The sequence below is a fragment of the Diadema antillarum genome, unplaced genomic scaffold (genome assembly GCF_040938485.1).
Source record: "Diadema antillarum isolate AM-2024a unplaced genomic scaffold, OU_Dant_1.0 scf00000128, whole genome shotgun sequence".
NCBI classification, from domain to species: domain Eukaryota; kingdom Metazoa; phylum Echinodermata; class Echinoidea; order Diadematoida; family Diadematidae; genus Diadema; species Diadema antillarum.
Window position 1 is genome coordinate 6,508,282 of NW_027271017.1, and position 20,521 is coordinate 6,528,802.

Here is a 20,521-nt window from a genome sequence, read left to right on the forward strand (position 1 = left end):
AAGAACAATATAAGAATTTACGGTACCGTTACGCAGATAGAAATCGTCGAGTGAAAAAAAAAATCGGAGAGAAAAATGTGGTTGCAGACGAATAATAGACGAACTCTTCCCGTTGGACCTGATAGTTTTCACTTGCCAAGCAATATAATCCTGTGCGAATGAGACATCCAAGAAAATATCCATTCGGTTAATACCGTTTTTGAAACATTAGTATATCATACGCACCTCTTCAACTGGCTATATTTACATTTCATGTAGGAAACGTCATTTTGTTGCCGAATAAGACCTGCCTAAAAACCCGTTACCAGACGGCAATACTAATTCTGATTAATCTGTGAAAACGTACAGTAAGATACAAAACGTCATCTTTGTCCAGTTTGCATGATCCAATGTCACTCTGTTGCTAGGTGACACACAATGCGTTTGTTCACGTGTGCATGTATGATGTGGCGTTTGAAGACATGTATGTTGCAAGTTGAGATTGTGTTGGCTAGCTCTGTTTCTTGAAATGTTTCTCCTCGCTCTATCAGGCGCCAAATGCTATCTTGAAACGAGAACAAGAACGCATTAAGTTTTCTTGGAAGATACGCGATGATTATGTGCTGTTCCGATTGGCAAACACAAGAGTTTGTTAACCTCGACAAACGCAGCGACGGAGCGCAAGCAAGGTGGTAGAGAGAGACGTACGAATGTCGTACATAATAACAGATTCGCTCTGTCATATTTCAGGTGATCTTCAACCCTGGCAGTTAGCGCGGTTTGCCACTCAAATGTGGCAGATCTTCCCATGTGCTCATCTGCATGGGATAGCCATCGCAACTTTTCCCCTTTGGTACCTCCATCTCATTCATCGAATTGCGTCGTTTGACCGCTAAGGACGTATCCATTGTAAATGCATCATCAAAGACTGCATCAGCGTGGTGTCACACGTGCACCTGTATGTCCTTTGTGGGGTAGGTGACGTGCGCAGTTCGTGGATGATCGCTAAACGACTGTCTCGTCCACACGTTGTTCGAATGGCCGGCCCGGCCCAGCCTCCCTTCGCCACCACTCCCGTGAGCGTGCGCACCCCCAAACCTGTCCATCATGTGCTCCACGTAGTCGCTGACCTGCGACGTCAGCGAGGCCCTACCGGGGGCGAGATGGCGACCCGACGACGAGGTTGTAGTCGTAGTCGTGGTCGCCCCGCGGCTGGCTGTGTCGTCGGAGAAGCCTCGTCCCTTGTCCCATGAGGTGTAGTTATCCTTGGCCTCGCCCATCGGTGAGAGTTCGTGCGTGTCGGCGGCCGCCTCGTTGTCCATCATGTACTGCACGGCCTGTTTCTCCGCTTTTCTTCGCGTCGACATCGCCTTGGCGCGCTCGCGAGTGCGGAGCCACGAGTGTCGACACGACAGGCAGATGGTAATAGCAGTGACGAGGAGAATGACGGACATCATACAGCCCAGGACGGTGTCGATTTTGCCATCAAGGAGCGCTGGCGTTTCTGTCTCTGTGAGGGAAAATGCAGACAACAGAGAGCTTCACGTGTGAGTTTCTTCAATTTGTCTCCCTCTACAAATTAAATTTGTTAAGATCGCAACTGCTGATTTGTAAATTAACAAACATGTCGGAAAAAAGGAACCAGTGGGACTCGAACCTTTCATCTACTGCTTTCCGGGCTGCGACACTACCACCAGGCAGTCCCTGGCTTTTCTGACATGTTTGACAGATCAGCAGTTTCGATCTTAACAAATTTAATTTGTAGAGGGAGACAAATTGAAGAAACTTACACCTGAACCTTCACCCCTCTGAATAAAATATTTCTTTCATTTATCAGAGAGCTTGTACGACACGAGGATTTAGTTGTTGTATAGCACTATACCTCTCCTCAATTCTGAGCCGTAAGTATCAGGGAATTCGAAGTAATGCTTTTCATGACTGAAATTAAAATTTGTTTCCTTTATAAAAATAGATTTCATCTTTACCTCACCGCAGATAAAGACTTTGCTTGATTTTCATTTCATTCTAATTTCCTTGTACCTTGTTAGTTATATTCGCTCAGGAAGGTAATTTTCGCATTCTTTTTCTTCCTACTTTTGTCTTTCATTCCTCACTCCTCCTTCCCTTAAAAAAAAGGCAACGTCTGTTTCACAGGGGACAGTGCATAAACGATGCCTTTGCCTTTTGGTGTGTCGTGTAGTTTATTCTATTAGTGTACCCATACAGTTACTATTCAGTAGCTGTATAAGTATAATAAGTCATTATCTCTTGCAAGTATTCACTCTCGTAGCTTCGTATCATGTTCATTTCCTGCAGATGATGTTTGATTTCAAAATGGCCCGAATTCACGAAGGTGGTACAAATGAAACCATGGTTTAAACCATGGACAAAAACCATCGAGCGCCAAGTGTCGCATGGAATATTTCGTTACGAAATCAGTCATTTCGTCGATGAAATGATTATTTTGTAACGAAATGACAACATTTTGTAACCAAATGAACATTTCGTCCACGAAACGATAATTTCGTTAACGAAACGGTCATTTTGTCGACGAAATATTCCGTGCGACACTTGGCGCTCCATGGTTTTTGTCCATGGTTTAAACCATGGTTTCATTTGTACCACCTTCGTGAATTCGGGCCAATGTGTCACAGTAGATTGACTCATTGCTGAGAACTAGGATAAAACAAGAACCACCGTAATTTCATCACTTTGCCCTCATCCGGCCACAATGAAAAGGATGGAATGCGCAGATTGTGACTAAAATAATAAACAAACGGTTTCTAAAAGAGTCACACAGTCATCAAGCTTTTTGAAACATCATTTTGAGTCCATAGTCTAGTCGTGCTGGACTTTCCTTTAAATACTTAGGTAAACAGTAGGTGAAGAAAAGGCCAACTGTTGAGTTACCGCGGTAATGACATTGGTAGTATACCGCCGCAGCGGTGAGGTTGCGGTCAAATGATCGTGATCTTACCGCACTCCTGTTCGTCGTAGGCAAAGTTGTAGCAGTTTCTCTTGCCGTTACACACCAGATCGTTGCTAATACACATATACTGGCCACAGGCGAAGTAGATGCTTTGATTGCACTCGACTGTTATGTACAGAAAACAAAACAAAAAACGGAAAACAATGCAGAGATGAACCCCCAGTGGAACATCAAAAACTTGTTATCTTCAAAAGCTAGAGAATAGCTTTGAAAAAAAAGGTATAAAGTCCTTGATCGTTTACGTTCAGTCATAATATGATTTAGACAATAATCGCTGAGAGACGATGAAATTAAGAGGTGAAAGAACTAGAATATGCTTAAAACAGAATGAAGCAATACTATGATTATGCTCAGCCCATTCCACTAAGCGGTTGCTGCGTAAGATATGTAAAAAGATTTTAGTGCGTCTGCTTATCCTTCTTTGATCTAGGGATGGTTCGTAACCGATCAATAGCATAACGTAATAATAGAGCTGTTTTCAATTAATTACACACGAATCGCAATGTTAAACCCGTAATAAAAGCCCAGGTCTTCTTATCTCTCTTCCTCACCCTCTTCGCCCCCATCCATTATCCACTCATCCCACCTACGACCTAAGACCCAACGACTGAACTCAAAACTCACAGTCCTTGTAAGCTGTGAACACCACGTGCCAGTAATTGTCCAAGTTCTCCTCCGTTGCTTTAAAGCGGATGTAGGCCCGGTTACTGGTTGTCATGACAACAGGAGCGGAGGTGCTGCAGAACTCCCTCATCAGTTTTTCCTTCATGGGATACTTGTCGTAGATCAGAATCTGGTTCTTGTGGCACTCGTTCAGACTTTTGAGAGAAAACTCGTCAAAGTCTATCATAATCTGTCAGAAATGAAGTAAGGTATTACGGTAAAGCAGCTTTAAACTAAAAAAAAAATCATATCATAATATATATGACACGTATTTACATCCTTAATTTGCCACATAGGTCATATTCAGGATATAATGAATTAACACAAGTCAACATGCACTTGCATAGTAGTTCCTTTAACTGGTGTGCAACGTAGGTTTAGCCAAGGCCGTTACGAGCCATTAGGTTTAGTGATGGTGTAAGTCATGTTGGGGTTTTCTGCAGTTGCTACTTTTGTTGCCTCGTTCACAGGAATCCGATACATTGTGGTCACTTGTGTTCTTACAAGGTTTCCGAAGTTGACCTGTGTGATCAAAGACAAGTGAAAAATGTTTTTCAAGACTTCTGTCGGGGCAGTTGCTCCATAAGCTTCATATCAATTATTATTGGGTACATTAGGACGCTACTTATTGGCCCATCTTCAGAGGAGTTACTCTAACCCACCTTGTTGTTGGGCGGAACGGTTATTTCCCAAGTGCAGTCGAGACCAATCGGCCATCTTCGGGCGGCCCTGAGAGAATCATAGACTACCTTCGGCGAGAACTCTCCATCGATGCCGCTGACGTTGTAGAAGCATTCTAAGGCGAGATGAAATATCATTGAACACCGAATGTATAAGAAATGTTGGAATTGTCCCACAACTTTAGTTGTAACATTCATTGAAACAGAAGTTGGCATGAAGAAAGTGTTGCTTGTTTATTTGTTTGTTTGTTTGTTTGTTTGTTTGTTTGTTTGTTTGTTTCATCATTTCATCTGAGAAGATGGCTGGGTAGCCCGTATTCAGCTACACTAAGCTGGTCTTCCATGGGGTCCAGTTATGGATGGAAGGCGAGACCATTTCACCGGGTTAAACACCCTGCTCTTTGCGATGAATAAATGAAGCGGGATCTTTTCAGTGCATGAGTCGTGACTCTCTCTCTCTCACACGGGACCTCCTTTTTATGTCCTATCCGAGGGACAGAGTGTTTTGCCTCTTACTAGAGGGGACGGTATGATGATTACACACAACATTGCTCGGTGGGACCCGGGAATCGAACCGGGGTCCTTTGGATCGTGAGGCAGACGCGCTACCGACTGAGCTAACTCACCGCCCAGAAACGCCTAAACAGAAACGCCCAGACAGAATGTGATGCTGTTGATAGAACGAAATTAATTACTCATCTCTAGGCATCATTGCAACGATCTTCATATTACACACTTGGTATCTGGAAGTAACAATAAATGTGAAAAAATAACAACAGCCACAACAAAAACAACGTCAACAAAGTCGTAATTTTTCATTACCAAACCGAGGTCTGCTCTCATAAGAAACTCACTTCAGATATTCAGAGGCACCACATCCCCTACCAACCGTATGACAACACAAACATCTTCGCAGTCGATTGGCTCTAGCAATCACCTGTTGCCGTTTTACGTTAATTACTTGAGATGAATTTATACTTATACTTCAAGATCATTTACAAAATCTGAAATGCCTTTAGAAATCAGGACAATGTTTGTATTCAAATTTCCATCCAGCACATCTTATCTTTACAGAAGGTGTCATTACAATGATATGAAACGAGGTGACCAACATCTTTAAAAAAGATAGATCTATAGTATCTGGGCAAGCTGACAAAGGTCTTAAGCCAACAAGAAGATCAATAAGTACTACAATGGACTTCCGTTATAACGAAGTCCTCGGGACCGGCAGTTTTCTTTCGTTATATCGACATTTCGTTATAAGCAAGGAAATAAACAATAAGAATACATGGAGTGGATAACGTTGCGGCCCGAATTTTTACTTCGTTGTAACCGGAATTTCGTTATAACCGTATTCGTTATAAAGGGAGTGCACTGTATAATTTAACTATTGATCCTTTTTTTATTACCGTCTGGCCCGTGAAGGCGCTTTCCCGTGTTGGTTCTGCTTCCATCATGTGGGTTGGGATCTGAGGAGTGGTGAGCATCAGTGGAGGAACAAGAAGAAAGGACAAAACAGAGCCATTTTACTTACAATAGCCAGCAAAAGGTACTAGAAAAAAGGAAAATGGAGACATACTGGAAAGATAATAGATATCTTCTAGATATCTGCCCTCTATTTCATTCAGAATTCTAACAGTAAATGAAGCGAGCTAAATGAACATAATATGCTGAAGTCCTCAGAGGAAAACGAATATCCACGACATTACCCATTAATTGATTAATTAATGGCCAATAGGAAAGGTTATTACCAGGTCCGAGGGGAAATATGACAATGAGCAACCTTGTGATGAAGTTTCACGTCAGGCGCCCGGCCTATGCGTCTGTGTATTTGAATATTCATCATGACCTATTTTCTCCCTTCTATATTCCATTTGATCCTATCTTTTTATTTGTTTTCTAGCTATCCTTATCTTTCAGTGAGTACCTCCATCTTTTCGCAGAATATATACCAGTGGTAAGTTTGTGTGTATGTGTTTTTTGGTTGATCGTCCGTAGACATGAAGGAACTATCATTTTTGCTTGCTTCCTGTGTATTAAACAAAGGAATGCCCAATTTTAATCAACGCTGATCAATGCTTTCTGTTGTAAAAAATTGAAATAAAATTTTAATTAAATTGAATCGGATCGAATGGAATTGAATTGAACTGAAGTAAATTCACCTAAATTGAAATAGTATTTCTAACAACAGGAAATCTTGCCCTACGTTGCAAATACTAATATCTGACCTGGCAGGTATCTGAACTCCCCGATGAAGCCCGAGTCTTCCAGCATACTGTCCGTCTTGAAAAACATGAGTAGAAACCGGCCGGTGGAGACGATGCGAGGGGGCAGGTCGTCGCCGCAGTACCGGTGGTTGATGACGGGCGAGAAGCCGTAGCGGCCGTCGTGCATCTCGATGTAGTCGAACTCGCAGTTGTCCGAGTCCTCCAGCTTGAAGGACGAGTGGAAGACGAGCTCGATGACTTCGTTCTCGCCAGCTGAATGTTGGAAATAATTTGAGGTGAGATAGATAAGTAGATATATAGATAGATAGATAGATACATACATACATACATACATACATACATACGTACATACAAGCAGGAGAATATTAATCAGAGGGGTGAAGGCTGAGGTGTAAATTTTCTGCAATTGTCTCCCTCTACAAACGGAATTTGTAAGATCGCAACTGCTGCTCCATAATTTTGACAAACATGTCGGAAAAAACTAACCACGGGACTCCAACCTGCCATCTATTGCTTTCCGGGAAGCGACACTACCACCAGGCCATCCCTGGTTGTCGGTGGTGACACGATGAACTTGGAACAAATACCCAAGCTCCAAAAATCCGACATTGTTGTGTTTAACTGACCAAGGCGGACAAGGCATTAATTAAAGCAAGAGAATATAAAGTAGAGGTGTGAAGGTTAAGGACTACGGTGAGAATTTTCTTCAATTTGTCTCTCTCTGCAAATTTAAGATCGCAACTTCTGATCTATGATTTCTATGGTTCCTTTTTTTTCCCGACATGTTTGTTAAAATTATAAATCAGCAGTTGCGATCTTACAAATTTCATTTGTAGAGGGAGACAAATTGAAGAAAATTCACACCTCACACATACATACAATGACAGGTAGATGGCACAGTTCAACGACACAGTCAGTGCGAGTACTCGGAGCACAACCATGCACTAAAATATTCAGAGCGGATACAAAAACGGGTGAAAAACAGAAGAAACTTCCAACTAATCTAGAAGGGAAATGAAATGGCAAGGAATGTTAAATAGCAGCTAGGCAGCAATGGCATATGCTAAAAAGTAAGTGTTAGAATAAAGCAGGGAAAGAAAAATAAATCTCATAATATGCATTTCGTTGGACCTGGTCAAGTTTTGCGTACTTCTAATGATGATAACCAACTCGCGTTAGTTTCACACTCGAGAACGTTCTATTAGAGTGAGCAAATAGTTTCCCACTCATTCCCTAAATAAATTTCTCATTTATTATCAACTGAAAATGGGTGTTGAGTTCTTACAAACAAAACAAGACACGTTAACACAACGTGAAACAAACAAAACAGCGATGTTCAAAAAAAAAAAAGGAAAAAAAAGATAGAGTTCTCCCAGAGTTCCGCGAACTACTAGTACTCCTCGAAATTAAATCAATCCCGTTACCATGGTTTCCACGCACAAAGCCACCCACGGTGGATTGGTGGAGATTATATCGATTATCATTTAGCAGGGATTCCTTGAACCCGTGTATGCTGATGGATGTTAAAAAGGTACTAAATTTATTCAAAGGTAAAACGGTACAGGAATGTCACGTGAAGCAATATTATCTACTAAATGATTCACGCAAAGTTCGAGAGTATTGGAGGTTTCAGTTTTGGACGTCTTGAGTTGTTAGAGTTCCTTTCTAATTAGATATCTCGTTGAATTGTGCTATGTACCTCTCATTTGCAAAATATACTAATTTTGCGTGACGCACATTCAACGCTCATGACAATGATTACATACAAGTAAATTATTAGAATACATATACATTGTAATAACAAAACTCAAAACGTGGTGTTCAATAACAGCAATGAAACAAATCCCCTTCATGGTCACATTACAATTGATAATGTTACTCTTCAATAAACTAATTGTACCAAATTTCTTGATTCATTCATTGATAATGATATTTCGTGGAAATCCCAAATTAATTGTTTATACAAATTACATTCAATCAATACCGGAATTCTTGACAAATTTAAAGATATACAATGCATTTCCCACTAATACTCTGCAAACGTTGTTTGGTACCTTATATATAGTTAACTCATGTATAATGGTATTCTAGCGTGGGGAAATAGTTCATCATTTCTTCTTGACAAGATTCTTCTCATCCAGAAACGTACTTCTTATCCAGAAACGTAATATCAGAATAGTTTAAAAAAACCGTTTTTTCCCATGATCATACAAACACGTTATTCTTTTCAAATATGATATTCAAAATAGGTGATTCATTTTTGTACAACGTTGGCGTATTCATGCATAAATAATCCACACAATCATAACCTCCCCGGTGCATTTTAGCCATGCTTAGAAGAAACGACGAATCCCATGCTTATCCAACCCGACACAACCATTTTTTTCCATTTACCACTCAGAACAACAGATATTGCCCAGAAAATAATCAAGTAAAACGGTCCTAAAGTCTGGAAGATCTCCGTAATGGCGTCCATATCAGCCATTCCATCTCCATTTCCAAAAGCTGATTAAAATCTTTATTGCTAAAAAGGTACTGCAGTCAAACCTGCCTTAGCGGCCACCCGTCTACAGAGTCACCTATCGCATACGGCCACCAAAAAAAAAAAAAAAAAAAAAAAATCCCTCCGAGAGAAAAGCCATGTTATAGACCCTGTCTGTAGCGGCCACCTATCATTACCGGTCATCTTTTTTCATCTCCCTTGGGTGACCGCTAAAGACAGGTTTGACTGTACAGTGAAATCATTTCATCCACATGCGAATAACAACAATACAGTTTCGTTATCCTTTGGTGTTCGGGCAGACGGAGATTCAATTTGACATGTGTAAAATATATTTTTATTTTTCCGGAATTACAGAGGTGTTTACTAATTTAAAAACATCATGGAACTTTTTACGTAACTTTTTTTCTTTCAGTCCGTTGTTGCTGTTGTTGTTTTTTTTTCTTAATTAGCAGATGTAATACTACACAATTTTGATATCTCTATCCTTATGAATGATCAATGTTTCATGAAGTTTGTTCTGCATATTGTTTAATCTGAAGACACACTCAATCGAAGGATTACTTTCAAACATTGCTTTTAATTGGTTCTGGCATATTTCACACTTGTACAATTGTCCACTTGTACAAATATACAGAAATGCACACAAATACACAATGAAAATAACAAAATCAGAGACTTAATCTTTGCTCGTACATGTAATATGATATAGACATACAGGCACCAAAAGGTAATGGCATACATGTGAACAGTATATATTTCGAGGTACAAGGGGAGGGGACCGTCTTTAATAAGTAGTGTGCTTGACTGGGATGACGTTCTCGGGTAACATGATACATAAGAAAGATCAAAGTTCTATTTGGAACTTAAGGAGGAACGACAAAAAATAAAATCACTTTGACCTGAATCTTACATGTGTGAGTTGGTGAGGGGATGTATTTTAATGTTTTTATGCGATCGAGTACTCACCTTCAAAAAGATACAGGCACTCTTCATTGTTGTCGTATTTCTCCTTGTCGGGATGGTTGGGGCTCGCGAACATGCCCGACTTTTCATAGGGGTAGTAGCGCTCCTCACAGCGCGTGGCCAGGTCGTAAAAATTTGGTGACGGGAAACGAAATCTTGGACCATCGTCGGCTGTGGCAGGAAAATAACAAAGAAATCATGTAAATTAAAAAAAAAACCATTCATACTTGATCTATCCATACATAAATAATAAAAAAGAAACAGATAAAGAAACGTTTATATAACATGTATAGTATATATATGTTTATACAGTATTATATGTATATGCATATGCACATAATGTATGCATAATATCCATTGATATTTTAAATCTAGAGAAATTGATGTAAGTGTATACATTTTTGTTGATGCACATCACCATTCGTATAAATGAATATATAATAATAAATAGACAGATAGAGAGCGAGAAAACATTCAGCAATTAAAGTTATAATTTCAAAATCATCTTCAATCCAAAAAAGCACATTCTCATAGAATTATAATATGCAGATGTTTAATTGTTTTCCAACATCTGAACCGATCATTACCTTATCGGTGAAATTGCCTATATAGAACACCCTTGTTGTGGCGACAATTTTTTTTTTCTGAGGTGAAGCGGGGGGGGGGGGGGGGAAACGGGTGATAAAATTGGATCCTGGAGATAGCAGTAAGAATATTATATATATATTTTTTTAGTGTATTATGTGTATATATCCGAGCATAGTTATGTCTTAGTATAGGCGTCTTTACATATTGTTGTAGTAAACCTCTGCTCATCCTTCCCTTCTTGCGGTAAATTAAAGCTTCGCTGGGCTGCGCACCATGGATAAAAATAAAATTCATGTATCCACGCTAAATCTAGTATCTCTCATGTTCTTACACACCAGATGGTGCTCCTCGAGCTAATAATCTAAATTAACGAGTGATATAGTATAGGCATCTCGAAGGTCCTGTCTGACATTTTTCGGCCCTCGTGCACCTAATTATGCACCCTCAAAACACACGCGCTGAAGACAAGTAAACACAATAAGCGGCCTCTACGTCACTCGTGATCAAGAGCCTCCTCGTTAAAGTCTGCAGGGAGGACAGAATACCATCGCTAGTCTCAACTCAAGAATTCCCGCGCGCCATCGATCAATTCCAGATAATATTCCACTTGTCCACCCTCACACCCCGTCGTTTGAATAGAAAAGAAGAGATGGGGTTATGGGGGAGGGGGAGGGGGAGGAGGGGCATCGTCGCCAGAAGAGACAACATCAGACGTGACTTCACGTGGTTGGCAGTTCCTGATTGACGATATTCTCCGGCCAGATGTATCGGCATTGCGTGTGGGATTTACTTCCGACGAACCCTTCCCCACCCCTACCCAACGCCTCCCCCTCTTTTCCCTCACCATTATCTCATTATATCGAAACTATCAGCTCGAATGCAGACATAATTTTCCACCGCAGCAGATTATCATACACCTATCTACAAACTGCGAATGCCAAGCATTCGAATCACGTTCCAATATTCTAGGCCTCCATTTCGTTGAAGATTTTGATTGTCGTCAACAATGATTGCAACTCTCATCGTTGCTTATCAATTTTGTGAGAGATTTTTGGTTGTCACATTACGTTTATTGAATTCCCATTCTGGGTTCTTTTTGAATGAACTCGGTAACAGGGTCCAGGCATCGCGTCGATGTTGCATGGTCAGTTGTATGGTCTTCCAACCCCCAACCCCCTTGACCACACACACAAAAAAAAGAAAATTCCTTCCCATAACATTAGACAGGACGGCTGGGCGGAAAGTAGGGATAGGCTCTCTGAGTCTCCTTATTACATGACTAACAATTCAATTATAGATATTAAAATATCTGTATGATAGAGATTCAACGTCCTACTGATGACGAGGTATTTTCTTATAACGGCTGTGCTACAAAGTGTACGTTGTTATCATTATCATTATTAGTCTCTAAAATGTCTGAATTATCTGGTAGTGTCGACGCAAACGTCGAATAGTTCGTATCGATCTTAAACCGGAAATTGAATGTTATCAGTAAATGAGCAGTCATTGTATCTCACGTCACACTTCATTTCCTCTTATGAAAACTACCATGATGGTCTCTAAGATTGAGAAGGCTTTCACCTAAGTAAAGCAGAATTCGCTCTGGAAAAATATGCGTGCGCGCCCTGCTGGAAAGAACACAGTGTGAGAAACACCGTGCGAAACACAGTGTGAAATCTCTTCACACTGTTAAAGGACAAGTTCACCTTCACAGACATGTGGGTTGAGTGAATGCAGCAATATTAGTAGAACACATCAGTGAGAGTTTGAGGAAAATCGGACAATCCGTTCAAAAGTTATGAATTTTTGAAGTTTCTGCTCAGTCACGGCTGGATGAAAAAGACTAAGTAAGCTTGTGATGTCACATGAGTACAACAATATAAAGAAAGAATAAAGAAAATTCAACATATTTCCATTTTTCTCGCATAACAAAAGAACACTCAACTTCTCTCTTTCAGAAGGCAGGGGAAATAATATTACCTTTAACATACGTCAGTAGCAAGTCGAAGAAATGTGCACTTTATTCAAAAAGTAAAGTTTTGTGAAATTCTCTTTTTATTTTTCTTATATAGTTGTACGCATGTGACATCATACACTGTAGTAGTCTTCTCATCCAGCAGTGACTGCAGAGATACTTAAAATATTCATAACTTTTGAACGGATTGTCCGATTTTCCTCAAACTTTCACTGATGTGTTCTACTAATATTGCGGCATTCTCTCAATCCTAATGTATATGAAGGTGGACTTGTCCTTTAAATTTGAGCGTCTTAACAGTATGGACACAATGTGAATCATTAATTCACAGTGTGACACAAAGCATTACTATGTGAACACTCTGTGAAAACGATACCACAGTGTGAAATCATCTTCACACTGTTGAATTCGAGCGTTTTCGCATAGTCGACTATGAGAACACACTGTGGGACATTGTGTTCTTTCCAGTAGGGGCGTTGGAAAAGGCTCGGACTACCACAGCTTGACGAATGAATTCATGTCAGGTTTTATAGAAATAGCACTAAAAGCCATTATAGGAGTGACGATATATAAATCACATGGCGTCGCCGACACACACACACACACAAAATCAACACTTTTGTTCCGATACTTCTTGAAAATATCCAATATATTTAAAAAGAAAATAAAAAGGACTAGATGTCTCGATATCCCTTTTAAAGAATTGTTATCAGAATTGGCGCAAGCTTATCTGTGACCTATTATAATCGGGTGCTGATACTGGTTTTAAAACTTTTCATTATTACAAAACAGTTGGAATGAAGTGTATCTTACCAGACCCCTGTTTCCCACAGCTTGAAACGGCCACAAACACGACGAGAACTGTAAACGAGATAAAGAAGAGAATAGAGTTAATTCATCAAAGCTTTATCAATGTACCGCAACAATGATCATTCACTTCTTTACTCTAAACAGCTTTACAATCATCAATATTCCACGACAGCTAACATGAGGCATATTTTCTTTTATAGTTTTTGGTTCAGATCTTAAGAATATAAGTTGGTTTCGTCTCTAGCGCTCATTCCCTCTCTGATCTCTTATAATCATCAATTCTGATTAATCATCTCTTGACGCCCTATCATTCACCACCGGGAGCGGGTGACTAGTTCGAATGAAAGACGCTTGTCTAAATGAAAATTGATCATTTTCCATGAATTAAAGTGAGAAATGTAAGTCTTACATGTTTAAGGATATAATGACAGGCGGGAATGGGCCTTTGAAAGAGAAGAACATGGACAGGAGGACTAGGAATCGATCATCAATGATTTTTTTTTATCATCGATCGCTCGACGCAGCTGCTGGTGGTGATCAGACGTTCTATAACACATGTCAGGATATTTTTTCCGCGACGGGGAATGCCATGCATAGATCAATAGCGAGTCACTGACAAGGGGCTTAACTAGTGAGCGTCGATCACTGCCATGAAACTTCATACACTTTGCACAACCCAGACATATTATACAGGTTCACTGTCAACGCCGGGCACTGTCAGAAGTTGTCAAAATATAATAAGGTCAAAATAGTTAATAAAATGGCCTACCATTTGTCTCGCCTGTCTGTTCGAATACCAGCCTCTTACAGTGACACTTGGTCGTACGCCTTTTAATCATCACTTCTCTGAATACAGTCAAGATTTGTTACTATTAATCATGATATCATCTATCACCTCATTTCTCTAAATTTGCACCAGTCATCGAATTTATATGATCGCCTTTCTCAGATAAGGCCTTCTTAGGTGTTGATGGTTTCGTCAAATTGTATTAAATTTGGTAAGCCGAAACATTTTCACATGCTTGATTGGGAACGTGTGGAGAACTAAAAAAAAAGATAAAAGCCAAAAAAAAAAAAAATCTTTTTTTTCGAACGGGCTCCGGGTATGTCGTGTATCAAACGTGTGGGGGAATCACCATGAATTTTGGAAGCAAGCGGGTTTGATTTGACGAGCTGAGCGCTGCATGGTAATACAGTGTATGAAAGCTTGAATCTTCTGTACTATGTACGTAGTGTCTCTCACGAGTATGGACGAAACGGGACCCTTAACGCGCCAGCCACATCGAGTTCAAATCGATAAAGAGCCTGCTTGGTCAGCGCCTAATATAAAGTTACCTCTTGCACTTTTCTCAGTCTATAACTCCCCCCCCCCTCATCTACGATGCAAAATTTTGTTTAGATTGTATTAGCATGTCCCCGAGGAAACATCTGTGTTTATCCGAGGCGAAACTAAGAGAACTAAAGGCTCTTTCGGGTTGTTTCTTTTTGTTCGTCTTAATCTGCAGTGTGTCTGACAGAGAGGGAGAAATGGGGTCTTCTTACTACTTTGCAAGGTGAAAACATTTTGTATTCATGTATTCACTTTCTTGGATTTACTCCTAGTGGTAGCTTTTTCGGTAGGTGGAATCTATTTGCATAAATCGGTGGTTGATATACGGAGCTGGATAGACCGTGGAAAAATATCGAGTATAAGCTTTGAGGTTACATCGCCGTACCCTATGTAGTAAAGAGTGCAGAGTATAACTGTATTCGCATTAATATTAGTAAACCGGTCTATATTAGTAAACCGGTCTATATAAGTAAACCGGTCAATAACCGCTGTGGCGTATTCGTGAACACAGCATTCGAGTTCTTCAGCGGTAATCCGGTTTAGGCATGGATACAAAATCTACGTATGCATCACATTCGAATACATTCGCAAACCGATATGTCGAGAATATTCCATCGTGGTTGAATGCTTTATTGGTGAATCCACAGAGAACCGGAGCATTTCACAACCGTTTCAAGATCAATTTGTATGATAAAGCAAGTTGGACCGATCTGGATACGAGATATCCAGACGATCACATCCCAGAAATTGGCCAACAAATTTGAGGATATAAGTCATGAGAATGAATGTTGACGTTCTGCGGACTCGTGTTATCTGAAGATAGTTTGCACGAGTCATACACAATGATAAGGTCGGCCTGCATGGTCGCGTGTATGTGTGTGAGTAAATGCAAAAATATGCCTGCCTAGTCGAGCTCTTAAAGTGCGCTGCCTCACTAAATACACACACATATACACGCACATAGACTTAAACATCAATACAGATTATATCTCTCTCTCTCTCTCTCTCTCTCTCTCTCTCTATATATATATATATATATATATATATATATATATATATATATATTCTTCTCCCTCTCGTCCGTCTTAATATTCACACAAGAGAGGATAAAACTAAAGAGTAGAGAATATGTCTTTTTAAGGCATTTTTTGTTTTGTTTTTACGGACAAAGACCTTGGAAGATTATTTCATTTTGTATTCTCTTAGATCTCTGTATGAACATATATACACTGTATATATATTTATATATATATATATATATATACACATATATATACACTGTACATATATATATATATATATATATGTATGTATTTAAAGAAGGAGAAGGAGAGGAACAGACAGAGCTTAAATCTATTTCTCTCTTTCTCTCATAACAAACACACGGCCTTAAATAAAAAGGATTTCAATCCATTCGTTCACTATGTTTCTTTATATTACCATCTATTTTTGTGTGGGGTATATAGGCGTGGTTGCAATATTAGCTGGATAGATATCATCAATATGTAACACTTATCTAGACGTCAGGGTTGAGTTGTGTGGTTTTTTTTTTCCATTTTCCATTTATCATGTTGCTTCTAATTCTTTGTCACTCTCTTCCGTACTCGTAGTGTACGTCTCATCTTGTATTTGGCAAATGTTTTACTGCATAATATATCTTTCTTAGCATCTCCTGGAGTATGTTGCATAAATCTATCGATTAGTCAAGTTGCTGTGAATCAAAGTTTGGCAAAGGGGTAACGGGAAAGTCGTTGAATCATTTCAAGTAACTTGCGGCGCGTGAAAGCGCATTTTGCCATTCCAAAGGAATACAAAGAATACTGACGCTTCATTAGAGTTTCAATCCTCGCTACAAACATCGCTTATGAGGTTAACAGACGTGTACGCAGTAAACTCTGCCCTAATTATTTCCACGGAATCAATGAGAGTGATCCCCTCCCCCCCCCCCCCCCTTCCATTTGGGCGCAAAGCTTGCCCTTACGTCTGCCCTGATCAAACAAGGAAGAGTGAGTGGTGATAGAATCGATAGGATAAACGTTTTGATGAAATGAAGAAACGAAGCACGTGTTTAAAGTGCGAGGTTGTAACCTAGATTTTGCAAAGCAGTATGGAGATACAGGAATCATTTTCATGCAAGCTTGTAGAGGAAAAATTACAACCGTTGCTTAATCTGGAATTCGCTTTAGTTTGAGCGTGTGTGGCTTTTTACTCGAGTGTTTTCGGCATTTGGCAGTTTCCATTAACACGCAATGTCAATCAGCGCATTTCATTGATTGTACACTGTAATTCATCGAAGGCATACTATGATAATAATTGCACGATTACTATCAAGACTATGGTGTTTGTGACCTGTTCTTACGTCATTACAGAGAATCTCCATGGCAGGTTCAAAGACAGTCCGAGGATTAGCAAAGATCTGTCCGACATAGCAATGATTAAGAGGTGTAACATGCTGTCGACCTGTGTAAAAACACGATATATTGAGTATTGTGGCTTAAAACATGGTTGGAGTCTTGGAGAACGATATTTTTGTAGACATAGATGCATTATGAAGCTATGTGATACTAATTTACAAACACACTGACCAAACATTAAACGAACTGTTGACGTGAGTAGAGATTATACTGCATAATAAAAGATACCCCCTCTCTCTCTATCTGTTTCTCTCTTCAACCCAAGTCTCGCCCTTGAACGTCATCTTTACCAGGCATACTTCTCTTCCCTTGGATGTAAATTACACAATTCATGATCATGTAAATGTATATATGCACCAACGGGGGCATATCGGAAAGCGATGAAAAGCTCTATATATGTCGTAGAGTAAGAGGAATTTCACATTGAATTCCGAAGGAGTTTTAGATTTATTTCCGAGGTCTCTATAGATGAATTGTGATGTGGAGACAGGGCAAGTGATTTCTGTGCACGTGAAGATGGTGAAGTACTGAATCTGCATAAATCCTACAAGGAACAACAGACTATACATCGCATTTGACTTAGGGAAAAAGAAGGTCCTTGATGGCCCGTTTGAGAACCTTGCATGGTTGCCATAGGAACAGGAGAGCGGAGATAGAACGATGATTCTTTAAAACTGTTTTCTTTTTCTCTCTTGCTAGCCTTTTTCTTTTCCTTGACGGTATGACTTGGGTGGATGGCTTCCTTTAAAGAGAATTGGTTTTACGACGCGAATCCGCTCGATCACTCGGGCTGTTGTTTGCACAGAGGCAGTCGGAGTTTTCGTTTAGAGCGCGATTCGCCTGCCGACACTGAGTCAATATCATACGCATACATTATCAATATCTCGCTGAGCTGTTTGCCATCTTACACATCAGTGAGAGAAAGACCGAGTAGGAGAGATAAAATAAGGAAAAGGGGAAAACAAGGAGGAAAGACTATGTGGAAGAAAAAGAAGAAGAAGAAGAAAAAAGGAAATATACTTGACGCCGACGGGCCGCGAGTCAGAAGAGAAGAAGAAGAAGAAATACAAAGAGAGAGGGAGAGAAGATCCAAAGTGGGTAAAAAACGCAGAAAGACAGACCAAAGAGTAGCACATCAAACAGAAAACCAAGAAGAGCTTAGCGATAAGAATGAAAACACGAAGAAAACAGGCAGAGGAGCAGGTGTAAAGATCAAGATGAAAGAGTAGAAGACGCCGCTGTTTTAGGGGTTTTTTTAAATTCAAGATTCTTTGACATACATACGCGTCACAGTATACCTATCTCTTTCTCATCCTTTTCACACAAAACGTACATCCTTGTCATTCGTCTTCAGCTGTGGACTAACAAATCCAATACCTGTACACTGAATACGTGCACTTGTGGTCAGGATGCGGATTAAGTTTGAGCACGTTCACTATATTTTGGAGAGCTGACTTTATCTCTCGATCTCATTTTTTTCTTCTTTTTTTTTTCGTGGAACCGTAGCCAAGGATATTGACGAACGCGAAGTACAACGATGAATGGTTGAATCAATAGAAATAGTAATTTCAGTTGTTCAAAGTCAACATTACAATTGTCAATGAAGACATAATAAAAGCCACGTGGTATGGCAGCAAAGATGCACTATACGTGATTCTGGTGAAGGCAGAATGGTATTTAGTCGGTTGGTTTAACACTCTTCCCCACTTATCAGAGGTATCGGAAGTAATAACAAGAAGATGCTTTAGTATTAACTTTTCATCAAAACTAAAAAAAGAAATTGAAAATGCAAGTTTACGAGTAGCTTAACAGATGCTTCAACTTACAATTGTATGTTAATTTCTTAGGACAGGAGCAGCTAGAAATGTGAGGGTCGTATGCAACCTTATCCTCATATTAAAGCAAACTTTCTAGCAAATAGAAATACGAAATAACCTATTAAAAGAGGAAACGACACCTCCTCCAACCCCCCCCCCCTTCTCCCTCAAAGCGCGGTAAGACTGTAAAAAGATCGAGAAGATTAAGTTCGCGATCTTTAAGTGTGACCGCAAACTTCCTGCGAAACTTCGCGCAAAACTTCTCGCGAAACTTCGCGCAAAACTTCTCGCGAAACTTCCCACTCCAAATAGGGACATTTCCATCACCCCCGACACACTTTTCGATCTGTTTGCGGGCGGTGTCCCCGAAGCGCGAGGCCATTGTCATGTACAGATGTGCACTGTTACGTCACAATCACTAGAAATGTCGTATCTTTTCCTTTCGGGTCTTCAAAACAAGCCTGTCATAACCTACAGCCTGACATGTCATTTTATTCATCAATAACTATTCGGATTCCAATTACCAGGGGACAGGAAATTATCGTTAAAGTTTCTATTTCTTACATCGAAATGATGGAATCATTAAGAAGCATAGAAAAGACCACAATACCCGTCCTTTAAACTCGGATATTTTCCACCTGTATAATTGTTATGTAATTATAATGAGAAAGACATTACTTATAGGGAAAAGCTGTAGATTTCATATCAGATATAGATTCCGTTCCTTCACTGGTACATTATACTTTCACTCAGCCAAAACTTACAATACGACACAAGAGGAGCGGTCAGACTGGCAAAAGATCGAGAAGTTTAAGATCGTGATCTTTAAAATCTCGAAGTTTTGTCAGTAAACTTCCCGCGAAACATCCTGCAAAACTTCTCGCGAAACTTCCCACTCCATGTAGGGATATTTCCCCCACCCCCACCAAATTTCTCGAGTTTTTCTTTTACCAGTGTGACCGGACGAAAAAAGATCGCGCAGACTTCGCAAACTTTTACTTCTCGATCTTTTGCCAGTCTGACCGCGCCTCTTTCAGACTGGCAAAAGATCAAGAATGACAACATCAGAATAGCAAGTAAAAGAATAACTAAAACAGATCATGGGGTCGAGACAGTGCTGAGATTAATGTGGTTTTCAATAATCATTCACAATGGTCGAAATGAGCATTCAAAAAGTCGGGGCATGTGCTAGCTGAAAATCACAATGTATACATAAGCACGGACAGTATTAAGCAATCATGCCAGCTGCTCAAGTACACCCGACAGATAGCGCAAGGAAACAAATGAAACACGACAGGCATTACCATATCTAACACTTACAAACTCTGAATAATTTAGGTATCAACACAGTGCAAGCATTGTTGTATCTCATGCGCCTATCCATCTTTGCCAAAGCAACACAGTGTTATAGGAATGTCTGCAAACTGGACGTACATGAGTTGGGGTGCACTGCGGGGGCGATCAGTTGGGTTTCTTTCTTAAGGGAGTGTTGATGGGGTACCCTTAAAATACGGTGACGCCGGATCTGATCTGCACTCATGCGGGATTAGTGTGTCATCCGTAACGCCCTCACATCGTACGT

The 20,521-nt window shown here is 40.0% G+C and overlaps 1 protein-coding gene across 1 annotated transcript; it reads right to left on the reverse strand.

Moving 5' to 3' along the window:
• Nucleotides 1–913: 913 nt before the first annotated feature.
• LOC139720517 (neuropilin and tolloid-like protein 2) lies at nucleotides 914–10,116 on the reverse strand. The gene is made up of 7 exons (XM_071631870.1): nucleotides 10,009–10,116; nucleotides 6,540–6,791; nucleotides 5,721–5,780; nucleotides 4,294–4,427; nucleotides 3,593–3,821; nucleotides 2,957–3,073; nucleotides 914–1,489 (listed from the first exon to the last, which is right to left on the reverse strand). The coding sequence occupies exons 1-7, from the start codon at nucleotides 10,079–10,081 to the stop codon at nucleotides 924–926; spliced, it is 1,431 nt and encodes a 476-aa protein (XP_071487971.1). The 5' UTR covers nucleotides 10,082–10,116; the 3' UTR covers nucleotides 914–923.
• Nucleotides 10,117–20,521: the final 10,405 nt, after the last annotated feature.